This window comes from Erythrolamprus reginae, chromosome 3 (assembly GCF_031021105.1).
Source record: "Erythrolamprus reginae isolate rEryReg1 chromosome 3, rEryReg1.hap1, whole genome shotgun sequence".
Classification (NCBI taxonomy): domain Eukaryota; kingdom Metazoa; phylum Chordata; class Lepidosauria; order Squamata; family Dipsadidae; genus Erythrolamprus; species Erythrolamprus reginae.
Genome location: NC_091952.1, coordinates 156,567,780 through 156,580,173, shown reverse-complemented (window position 1 = coordinate 156,580,173; position 12,394 = coordinate 156,567,780). Strand labels below are relative to the sequence as shown.

Sequence of the window (12,394 nt, the reverse complement as noted above, 5' to 3'; positions counted from 1 at the left end):
TGACAGACAGACACACTCTTAAGAGATTTCTATTTCCAATTGATTCCTATTTATAGTGTTGTTTTTATTTTGCAGTCTTCAGTAGTTTTTCTTTACAAATTTCTACCAATAGATATTACTTACTGTGCATGTTAAAATCATTCAAGAAATGTTTTTCTTCTTTCAGTATTTGTTTTACTTGGAGCAAATCGCTCCCAGTGGCATAATAGAGTTTGTCAACATTGCTTCTTGGGTGAAAAGCATGATTCATAGTCATTAATTTTCTTGTTTCCCTATGAAGAATATCTAATTGAGCTTGTGCCTAATCAATTATACCTGTAATATATTGAATTATTGGAACAGTCCAAATGTTTATGGCTTTAATTATGTTCCTACATTTAATTTTCTTTTCAAAAGTTCTTTGATTAATTTTCTATAATTAGAGTCAGTTCTCTTTTTAAAGTGGCTCTTGTAATATGCCAAGTGCCTCTATTAATTATTTGCATTTGTTTCCTTCTTGTGGAACCATTTTTTAAATTATTATTTGGAATCCACCAACTACAGGATGAAGGTGAGTTTATTGATGGCTATGTATTGTAACAGATTTTCCTGGTATGGATTTGTGGATGGATGATTTTTGATTTTCCAGTCTAAGGCTGAGAGTGACCCATCCAAATTAGATACTTAGGGAAAACCAATGCATCATAGTATCTTTAAGACAGACAGCTAACTTAATATGTTTTAACAACATCATATTCATAGATAAATCTGGGGTGTACCATGGCAATGTATATTAAAAGCAATATGATAGTTTACATGAAATAATTTGTTCAGTTTATTCCTGGTATTGAATCAGTTATCTCATTACATTCAGCCTGCATGCATAACAAAACAAAGTTATATTTATTGGCCAAATTTGGGATTAAAAGATACCATTAGATTTAGAATAAATATAGCACCAGAATGTTTTTATTCACAATGACATGGCAGCAAATTCTTCTGTTCAGTATGAAATCATAGTGATACAGGCATCTACAAAATCAAACTAAATTATCAGGTGAAATCTCCTTATCTTGTTAATGCTGTGTTAATGTCTAATGGAATTCATGACACTTCATTCATCAATTATTTTGCTCACATCAGTCTAAAGCTTGTCATTGGACTCATGGTTATGATGATTTATTGCTGCATTGCATTAGTACATAGTTCTATAAAAACGTCTGAAATCTATGTTTTTCTCCAGAATAATGAGTATATGCTCTTGTGGAATAGTTTCATAGATTGCAAGAGTAATTTGAGAGTTACTTAATGCATAATTACATTATTGGAATATCTTCCAAGAACATTGATGTTTAAAGTAATTGTAAATTCATTTATGTCTATGACTTGGTATTTTTATTTTCAAGACCACAACTACAGCATCTCCTTATTAAAAAAAAAGTCCTAAGGTGAAAATTTTGCTGAGCAAATTGTAGATAATTGCTTGTCTTTACATACTATTGTTCCAAACCTATGTAATTGTCTCATATAATGAATCTTTTGTCTACATAAGTTTTTAAGATGGTATTAGAAAAAACAGTTCTCAAATTGTGACAGTTTGTACTGTTTTCAGGCCCCTGAAATAATTGTGATCAATTATAGGTCACAAAAAATATTTTTAGACACCCTGCATTATATAAAACACAAAATACACTGCTCAAAAAAATAAAGGGAACACTCAAATAGCACATCCTAGATCTGAATGAATGAAATATTCTCATTGAATACTTTGTTCTGTGCAAAATTGAATGTGCTGACAACAAAATGAAATTGATTGTCAATCAGTGTTGCTTCCTAAGTGGACAGTTTGATTTCACAGAAGTTTGATTTATTTGGAGTTCTATTCTTTTGTTCAAGTGTTCCCTTTATTTTTTTCAGCAGTATATTTAAGTTGATTTTCAAAATCTTGGCAAAACACAGATCCAATAAAAGAATTTGATGAGCTTTGATTTGCTGTTAATGTATCCCTTTTTACCATGATTGGCAGATAAAACTCTCTGAAATATAATAGCATTTGTAATTTATAAAAATTAATGGTGTCCTCATTGCAAGGAGACTATAATATAGCAATTCCCAGTTGGAGCTGTCAGAAAAGGTGCCTTTAGACTGAGAGAAACAGTTGTGCTGCTTTTCATGTTTGATGCACCTTATCCTATTACTTCGTCTACCAAACAATTTCTTAGTTGTCATCCGTGAGGAATATTAAATTTTATGCATTGTTTCTAGTGCCTGATATCCTGTGAAACTATAAATAACCTTTTCTAGAAAGATGTTTGAGATTAAAGTAGTGGCAAACAGTCATTGCATTAATGTTTAACACCCAAAGAAAGTTTCACTTTAAAGTTTTTATTTTTCAATTAAAGATTTGATCATACAATAGAATTTTAAAAGAAAAAAAAAGCTAAGAAAACTTCAAATTAACCTAATCTTACATTGGCTGAATCAATTGATACGAATTATGCTCTTAAGTTATAAAATATGGATAACATATTGCTTCTATACAAGCAGATGTTATTAATGTATTTATGAAACTTCTGCTATCTACTGTATGCTACATATTGAATTCTGATTGCTGCATTCATATTAGGGTATAGCGTGGCTTAGTCTTGTCTTCTCTTCATTGAATGTTGTCTACTACTTAAAAAAAATATACCAAGTGTCCAATCCTTGAAAAAGTATATTTTCTAAATGTTTCTGAATTCAGAATAGTTCAGTGTTTAAAACTATTGTGTTTCTTTACTTAGGACCAAGGTATGGAAATCACTGCAGAATACTTGGAAAGACTGTACATATTCTCCCTGATGTGGAGTGTTGGGGCATTGCTGGAATTGGAAGACCGTTGGAAGTTGGAGCACTGGCTTCGAAGTCATGAAACTATCAATCTTGATCTTCCTAATATCCCAGAAGGAAGTGAAGACACAATGTTCGACTACTATGTTACCAATGATGGTTTGTGAACTCTCAAAAAGTTGCTATAGCTTATTGTCAAAATGGTCTAGATTATATAATGCAGGTAGATACATCTCATAATTTGAGATTTTCTACTGCAGTTTATTCAATAATGATTTCATTTCTTGAACTAGAGAAGCTTCAGCATTTAAAATATCAGCTGTATACTTCTATAACCTTCAATTATTCCAAACATATAGAAGTTTATGCAAGGAGAAGTAGAGATTATGTAACTGCTGTTTCTATCCTCTTCATAACCTTCTGCTTATAAAAGGTGCACATGACTCTAAAGGGTGCAATAGGGTTGATATTCCTGGAGGCGTCTGTAATATGGTAAATGATTTAGCTTTACTAGATAAATGGTCAAAGCAATGGAAACTGCAGTTTAATGTTTCCAAATGTAAAATAATGCACTTGGGGAAAAGGAATCCTCAATCGGAGTATTGCATTGGCAGTTCTGTGTTAGCAAAAACTTCAGAAGAGATTTAGGGGTAGTGATTTCTGACAGTCTCAAAATGGGTGAGCAGTGTGGTCAGGTAGTAGGAAAAGCAAGTAGGATGCTTGGCTGCATAGCTAGAGGTATAACAAGCAGGAAGAGGGAGATTGTGATCCCGCTATATAGAGCGCTGGTGAGACCACATTTGGAATACTACAAAAAGATATTGACAAAATTGAACGGGTCCAAAGACGGGCTACAAAAATGGCAGAAGGTCTTAATCATAAAACTTATCAGGAAAGACTTAATGAACTCAATCTGTAAAGTCTGGAGGACAGAAGGAAAAGGGCTGATATGATCGAAACATTAAAATATGTTAAAGGGTTAAATAAGGTTCAGGAAGGAAGTGTTTTTAATAGGAAAGTGAACACAAGAATAAGGGGACACAATCTGAAGTTAGTTGGGGGAAAGATCAAAAGCAACATGAGAAAATATTATTTTACTGAAAGAGTAGTAGATCCTTGGAACAAACTTCCAGCAGACGTGGTTGGTAAATCCACAGTAACTGAATTTAAACATGCCTGGGATAAACATGTATCCATCCTAAGATAAAATACAGAAAATAGTATAAGGGCAGACTAGATGGATGATGAGGTCTTTTTCTGCCATCAGTCTTCTATGTTTCTATATTTCTATGACATCTAAAACTATGGCACAAAGAGAATGTCTATACACTCCAGCAGTCCAGCTGTCCAGAATTAATAGTCCTCTGTGCTGAGATGTGATGAATGTTTATTGAGATTGAGGGGAAGTTAATGTGAAAGCCTCCCTCTTCCTATCTACATGTAAAATGTATACATTCCACATAAGCCAATGTCAATCATTTTAAGTTCTATTTCATTGGCCCTGTGTTTTGCTAAGTTGGTTCTAAATTGGTGAGATACAAGGCATCTTTGACCTACTGCTGGGTAAACCAAAAGGCTATATTTCCTAGGGGCTTTTGTTTTTAATAAACTCAATTTCTACAGCTGAATTTCACTGGCGTGGTGGGGAAAAAATATCCAGAAATCCAGGATTCTGACAGTGGTGGCAGTGATAGCATCTCAGACAGTAATAAGAAAGAATGAATAGGCCTTCCCAGTCTCTGGGAAGAATGCTTTGTCTTTCTGTTTCTGATTGGAACAAAGAAAAGTGGCTGGCAAACATATAAATAGAGTTGCTGTTTTCTGTGAGTCATGAGAGGGCAGGCTATGGTTTGGGTGATAAGGACTGCTGTTTTGATTTGTTTTACATGAGAGAGAAAGAGAAATAGATTATTTCAATACAAGTGGCATAAATGTGCTGCAACTGCAATCAGCTATGATAGGAAAAAACAGATTTAATAAGCAATGCTCATTAAATGTTGCTTTTTTCATTTTTCACTTTGGCAGATGAGGCAAATGAATACTTTGGGCAGTATGTTCTATATGATATAAATAATCAGTTATTCGGAATACCTTTTTCCAAACTTGAAATATAGGAACTCTGCCAACCTGTGAAATGCCTTTTCTTTGCCTCTGAATGGCTTTACATTGCTTTTTTTCTCAATTAACTAAACTGGCACTAGGTTTTTCTTCTATACTTATTTTGATTTAAATGAGGAAAATGTTCAAAAGTTCTATCAAGCTAATTCCTAAATGTCTTCTTACATGCTAATTAAACATCAACACAGTTCATTAATTAAATAGCAGACATGTCGGAGAAAATTCTATTTATATTTTATACAATTATTTTCTTTTATTTTTTTAACTTTATATTTAGTTATGCTATTTGTCCCATAATTACACATTTCAAGCATTTTGTTAGGGTTTACTATGGACTAAGATGGTGCTTTAACTTGGTTGTATTTCCTTTTTATTTCCTTTTAATAAGACATAAAATCACACTAAGACCCTTAAAACTAAAGTTCAGATAGATTGCTATCAAATTTCTATATTTTTTTCCTGGTTAGGTAATTGGATGCACTGGAATACATGTGTTGAAGAGTATGTGTATCCTACTAACAGTACTCCAGAATATGGCTCTATTTTGGTTCCAAATGTTGACAACGTGAGAACTGATTTCCTTATTCATACAATTGCAAAACAAGGCAAGGTAATACTCTCCAGTTATATTGAGTTGTCAGCAGTGCTATAATGAGACAGTGACTTCATTTTAAATATTTCTGGAATTGCTATTAAATTGTTAATTGTCCTTGTGAACTGGGTAAGCCACAAAGAAATCTTTGAAACTCACTACCAATTTGAATGTTCCCACTTATTGCAACTTTTCTGAATTATTCTATTTGCCCTCACTCTAATCCATCTTTTAACTTTTAGGATGCTGGTATTATTTGGTTTTTCTCTTTAATTTTTAAAGTTTGTCCAGATTGTCTGGAATATCTTGCTTCACTTCAAGATTAAAACAGTTCTACCAATAAGAATCTGAAAATATTCTATCCTTCATTTTCCATGCGAAGAAAGAAACAAATTGTTTGTTTATTAAAGTCACAAGCCTATTTTATATTACTATTATTATTGGTAGAACTAATTTTATTTTGGTTATGGATATACCATGCTGCAAAGACTGGTCTATTCATTATTTGAAACAATTTTAAGATCTGAGCCTTTATCACTACCTTTGATTCTAATATCCCTAAAATCATTTGAATTCTCTTTTCATCTTCAGGCTGTTCTGCTAATTGGTGAACAAGGGACTGCTAAAACTGTCATCATCAAAGGATACACGTCAAAATATAATCCTGAACATCACATGGCTAAGAGCCTTAACTTTTCATCAGCAACCACTCCTTTCATGTTTCAGGTGAAACTTAGCATATATTTCTTTTCTTTTCTACAGAAACAAAGGTAGCTTTGTAACTCATTGGAAATATACCAGAATAAAAATTAATCAAAAATATTTGAATAAGTAGTAGAGATTCAAATGTTTATGGTTTACTATTTCTGGTGGCTCTTTTGACTTTGATAATAAATTCATTATTACAAGATAATGTAATCATAAAGGTCATTTATGTAAAGTATGAAGAGTGTTGGTTCTAGAATGCTGCCTTGAGGGACACCACTGTTGATAGGTGCAGGATTTGATAGAGAACTCTCTATTTTAACTACTTGTTGTCTGTTTGACAGGAACACAGTTATCCAATCATGAAGTGAGATTAAGAAATTTAATTAATTAATTTAATTTCTTAAGTGATTCTTTAATGAGGATCCTTATCATGCCTGGAATTGAATAGCATAGACCTATGTAAGATGTTTCTAATATTGATTTAAATGGGATGATTTGTTTTCTAAGTAAATATCTTGACACTAATAACTCTGCCAAAATCGCCAGAAGAGGGGAGTATGTGGTATAAGTTAGTATTCCTTGATGTTTCTGTGGCACTTGAGAATCATTTATCACTGCACTGAGATTTTGTGTTGTGTCTTCTTTTCTTCTTTCAGAGCAGGTAATGGCAAAATTCCTTTCTTTTCATTCCCTTCACTTTTGGAATATGGGATTGTTCTGTTCAACCTTTTGAAGCAGGATTATTTTTAATATCCCAATTAGCCAGGAATATATATATTTTATTAGAATCTTAATATAGAAGGACTTGCTGACTTAAGGATTTTTAATTGTATATTATATCTGTTACAGTTGCTTGAAGTTCTTCAGGTCTAAGCAAACAGTTTGCAGAACACTCAACTTTTCCTTTAGTAATTATGAAAGGATGCTTACAGTAAGTTCTTTTATAAACTCATGGTTGTTGTTGTTTTGCAGCGCACAATAGAAAGCTATGTGGACAAGCGCATGGGCACAACATATGGTCCTCCCGCAGGAAAGAAAATGACAGTTTTCATAGATGATGTGAATATGCCTGTAATCAATGAATGGGGAGATCAGGTAGGATACTTGCATCAATTCTTTACATTGCTCAATGAAACATTTTGACTTTGAGAAGTAGTTAAGATCACGATTACTGTTTTGTTCAGATTTGTTAATATTAGAGAATAATTAAATTGCCCCGGAAGCAGAATAACGACGCAGAGACAGTAGCTGGAATTTAATATAGGGTCACTTTATTAAATTAGCATAAATTTAAATAACGTAAATTTAAATAACATAAGGCAAACATTATAACAAGTGTAACCAAAGGACCTGCAGAGGCCAATAAACTAATGGGGCAGAAATTACCTGTCACAACATTCATAGGCAACTATTGGGCATAACTCCTTGCTGAACCAGGATCCGAGCCACACCCATAAGCGTGTGGGAGGAGCTCACCCTCCAATCCCGACAGGAAATTGGATAAGGTGAGTCCCATGGGCATCCCCTCTCCAATTCCTGAAGTTGCACCAACCTATAGTTCATGGGGAGAGGCGGCCCATCATCTTTGAAAAGATGCCCAAAAGGAGAACGCACAGTTGCTTCTACTGCCCATTTCCGCCCCTAACATGCCAACCCCAGTGACTACAGGGAAGCCAAATTGATTGAATGTGTATCTACATCATGCCCCACCCCGTAACCAGTCCATCCCTAACGTCAGTGTGGAATAGATGAAAAAACAGCTGCACCCGTAGGAAAAACCGCAAAAAAATTCCTATTCGGCCCCGAGGCGACCCCGTTCAGGCACACTGCAGGCGGGTGTATGATTAGAGGAGGGCAAGCGGTTGTGCATTCAGGACAGCCGAGGGAAAAAGAGGAGGTTGCTTTGAGCTGCCCTTAAATAGGGCAGCTCAGGACCTCCTCCTGAGCCTAGGAGGCAGCATGCCTACTTGGCGCGCTGCCAGAAACCGAACCTCTGGCCACCGCTGGAAGCCGGAGAGCACGCATACGCAAATTGCATCTATCCGGACATGCATTAATGCATGAGTTCCTTATGTTTCAGTGGAGGATAATTTCTGATTTTATTCTGAATGACAAACATCTTGGATTAATTTGGATAGTTTGCTAAGGCTTAAGAGGAATCACAAAGTTTCTCACTGAGACTTGTGTTTCTACCTTTATGATAATAGAATACCACTCATGGGCTTTTATAGGCATAGTTATTCAGTACATGTACACCTATCTTTCACTTGCAAACCCTCAGAATAATTTCAGAAAGAGTTGCGCTTGATCTAACTTCTTATGCCTGAAGCCTTTTATAACTAGCCAGTACTGCCTCTATCTAACCAATGATGGAGAACATAAACAGACACCCAGCAAGTGCCTGCTCTAATCCTATCCTTTCTTCATTTTGAAGTTTTATGTGGCAAATTTGAAATGAGAAAAAAAACCACATGAGGGTAAGCATCAAAATTGCCTTTCTGCTCCATCTTAGAAGATTAATATGAAACTATTGTGGCAATATAGCAATTTACCAGGTACATTGAGACAGCCAAAAAATATTTGATGAGGTGGGAGTCCTGCCACTGAGAAATTGCATCCCTCAAATCCTCAGTTTTATTTCCTAATGGGGTCAATAATACAATAATAGGTATTCATGAAGATGTAGAGCCATCCAGGAATGGTATATGAGGGATATGCACTACATTAAACAGAACTCCTTTTTAAACCCAAATGGATACATAACATCTGGTCAAAATAGATTGTATTTTGTAATCGGTGAAAACTAAATAAAAAAAAGTGTTTTATAACCTAACTTTTGTTAGGACTCTGTCCATAACTGTCAGGTTGACAATATATTAACTGTAGTTATTGCAGACTGCCACAAGAGGGAGCTAGAGTTTATAGCTTATTTCTCTGAGTCACCCTCTCTGTTTCTCTTTGTCTAAGCTACTCATTGTTAGGTATACAGTGGTACCTCTATTTACGAACTTAATTGATTCTGTGACCAGGTTCTTAAGTAGAAAGGTTTGTAAGAAGAAGCAATTTTTCCCATAGGAATCAATGTAAAAGCAAATAATGTGTGCGATTGGGGAAACCACAGCGAGGGTGGAGGCCCTTTTTCTTCCCAGGAGATTCCTAGAGAGGCCCCATGGAGGCTTCTTCTTGCCTTTTCCGGCCTTGTTTTCTCCAGGAGATTCCTAGAGAGGCCCCGCACAGGCTTGTCCCCACCTTTTCCGGTTACAGTTTTGGAGGCTCAGGTTTGTAAGTGGAAAATGGTTCTCGAGAAGAGGCAAAAAAATCTTGAACACCCGGTTCTTATCTAGAAATGTTTATAAGTAGAGGCGTTCTTAGGTAGAGGTACCACTGTACTCTGCATTTTCTCTGAAATCTCTCTGTATTGTAGTTATTTATTACAGTATAGCTAAAATGTGTTTAGGCTTGATATCTTTGTTTACTGATTATGACAAAGACAACTGGCAAGAAAGAATATGTAATATTTGGATTGTTATTCTGACTTATTACATGTATGACTTTAGACTGTTTATCTGAATATGTTATTTCTCAAAGTAAACTTTAATTCAAGTTAATATATCTGTGTGTGTCTGAGTAGTTATTCACAACTAATCTCAATCTAAAAGTTTCTATGTGTGCACAACCTTGGTGAACAAGGATTACTCTGCTCATACATTAAGAACTTCCTTGATTCATCTAATACAGGGATGTCAAACTGGAGGTCCTTTCACATGAAAATAAAAACTTTTAAAAAAATAATAAAAAAAATTACATGAAAAGACCTCCCTTTGAAGAAGCTGGGGAATCCCTCCTATGAAGAGATTCCGGGGGCGGAGCTTTGACATCATGTATACCGGCAGGTTGCTAAGGATGCCAAAGTGATCACTTCCTGGATTCCTTAGCAACCTGCTGGTGTACGTAACGTCAAAGCTACGGCCCCGGAATCTCTTCATGGGATTCCCCAGCTCCTTTTGTGCCTCCCTCCCAGTCTCCGACCGGCTGACAGCTCCCTGGTGTTCGCCTTCCTCTGCCACCACCGGCACCCGGCTCCTCCTCCTCTTCTCAGCAGAGGACAGCCGGGTGGTGGCTTTTCACGGTGTTCGGCACGAATGCCAAACTAAAGCATGAATTAAAAAAAAATTCGGGTTCGGGTCCGGCATGCCAAACACAACAAAATTTGGTATGGACCTGAATTGTGCGGGTTCGGTTCGCCCAACACTATTAGTGACTAGACCAGTTGAGAACCATGTTCTTGCCTCCAATTTCTGGTCAGAACCTTTCGAATCAGGATTAGAAAGAGCTGAATCTGTTATATCTCTTTGGGAACTGGGGCATGGTTACATCAGCTTATTAAAGGATGGAAGATGCAAAGATATTCCTTGCTGAGTCTAGACACAGAGATTTAAAAACTCATAGAGAAAACTATAGGACTATCAATGAGAAAAGTTATGTTGGAAAGAAGAGACATTAAAATCAATTGTGCTGTTTTATGCATATAATCTGCTGTATTGCAAAAATAGTTGATTGGGTGTTTTAAATCCTGAAATCTTTCTTGCAGGTCACTAATGAGATTGTTAGGCAACTGATGGAGCAAAATGGGTTTTATAATTTGGAGAAGCCTGGAGAGTTCACCAACATTGTCGATATCCAGTTTTTGGCTGCCATGATACACCCTGGCGGAGGACGAAATGACATCCCTCAGAGACTGAAGAGACAGTTTTCTGTGTTTAATTGCACCTTGCCATCTAACCCATCCATTGACAAGATTTTTGGTAAAACAGAGTGGTTATTTAGTCTTGTTGCTCATTAGGTAGCACTTGGTGATAGTTTTGCTTTGAAAAGCTAAAAGAAATGAAAAATTTGAGGAGAGATGTAAATAATACCTTTCATTGCGTAAGCAGATGCATTTGTATTAAATTGCTAATGTCTGTTATTATTTTGAAAACAGTGCCAAAACAAGAGAGAGAGAAACATCCCCCCCCAACAAAACCACAGAAACGTAACTTTAAAAAGTTTGAACAAAAAAGGTTAGCTCTGTTAAAGAAAAGGAATTCGTTTATATGGGAGATCAGTGATTTGGGAAATGTATATTAAAATATATTTCCTGGGATATTCTACTTTTAACCATCTACATTGGTGGAGATTTCATGAGGAAGTTCACTGGTTTTTTCCCCCCTTTTAATTCCTCGATGCCATGCCTAACCTTAGTATTGGCTTGTATGTTTGGGCAAACTATGATTTTCAGGCATTTTAAAATGTGCATTCATTCACTAGGTATCACAATATATTTTAGGGTTGGTTTTTTTTGGTATTTATTAATTTTACTTAAAACGTTTCTACGCTGCTCAGTTAACAAACCTTAATGTGATTGGATGACGTTGTTCACAGTGGTATAGGTAAACTGTGAAAATGGATGGATTTCTTAGATTATTTAACTTGAATTCTCCAGGTGTGATTGGCACAGGGCATTATTGTAGCCAAAGAGGCTTTTTGGAAGAAGTGAGAGCAACAGTTGTTAAGTTAGTCCCATTGACCCGACGGTTGTGGCAAATGACCAAGATCAAAATGCTACCAACTCCGGCCAAATTCCATTATGTGTTCAATCTCCGGGACCTTTCCAGGATCTGGCAAGGAATGCTTAATACTATTTCAGAAGTAATCAATGATTCCAATGTAAGTAATGCGTATGTCATTTTCATATATTAAATTCACATTTTTTAAAATATTGGATGCATTTTTATATTAGATTATAAACATTATACTGTAAGAGTTACAGGAACAGAATTATAGATAGTCCCATAATTACTAAATAAGAATCACAATTTAATCACAAACACTAAGTCTAAATGTATTAGTGCAGATACATACACCACCACGTCACTAGAATTTAAGACAGCCAGTTTCTGATTGGTTCTACATCAGATCAAATAATACAGGCCTTAAATTAATACAGTAGGCCTTAAAGATATAGTAGTGCTGAACAAATAGTGTTTATGACTGATCCTCAGAGTTCTGACCTTCACAGCAGTCCTGCAATCTTGTGATTGCTACCTGGGAGATTATCAATTGAGTCGCACTTACGACCAGTTGCAGCACCTTACAGTCACATGATCACCATTTCCAGCCTTTGGTGCT

General features: G+C 35.6%; 1 protein-coding gene across 3 annotated transcripts in view; it reads left to right on the top strand.

Moving 5' to 3' along the window:
* DNAH5 (dynein axonemal heavy chain 5) overlaps positions 1–12,394 on the top strand; it is a 189,312-nt gene that overhangs the window by 108,969 nt on the left and 67,949 nt on the right. For all 3 annotated transcript variants that reach the window (XM_070747103.1, XM_070747104.1, XM_070747106.1), the window contains 6 exons: positions 2,763–2,967; positions 5,394–5,536; positions 6,110–6,244; positions 7,199–7,321; positions 10,818–11,031; positions 11,709–11,932. In XM_070747103.1, coding sequence (XP_070603204.1) covers positions 2,763–2,967; positions 5,394–5,536; positions 6,110–6,244; positions 7,199–7,321; positions 10,818–11,031; positions 11,709–11,932 — 1,044 coding nt within the window. The remainder of the gene's footprint in view (positions 1–2,762; positions 2,968–5,393; positions 5,537–6,109; positions 6,245–7,198; positions 7,322–10,817; positions 11,032–11,708; positions 11,933–12,394) is intronic.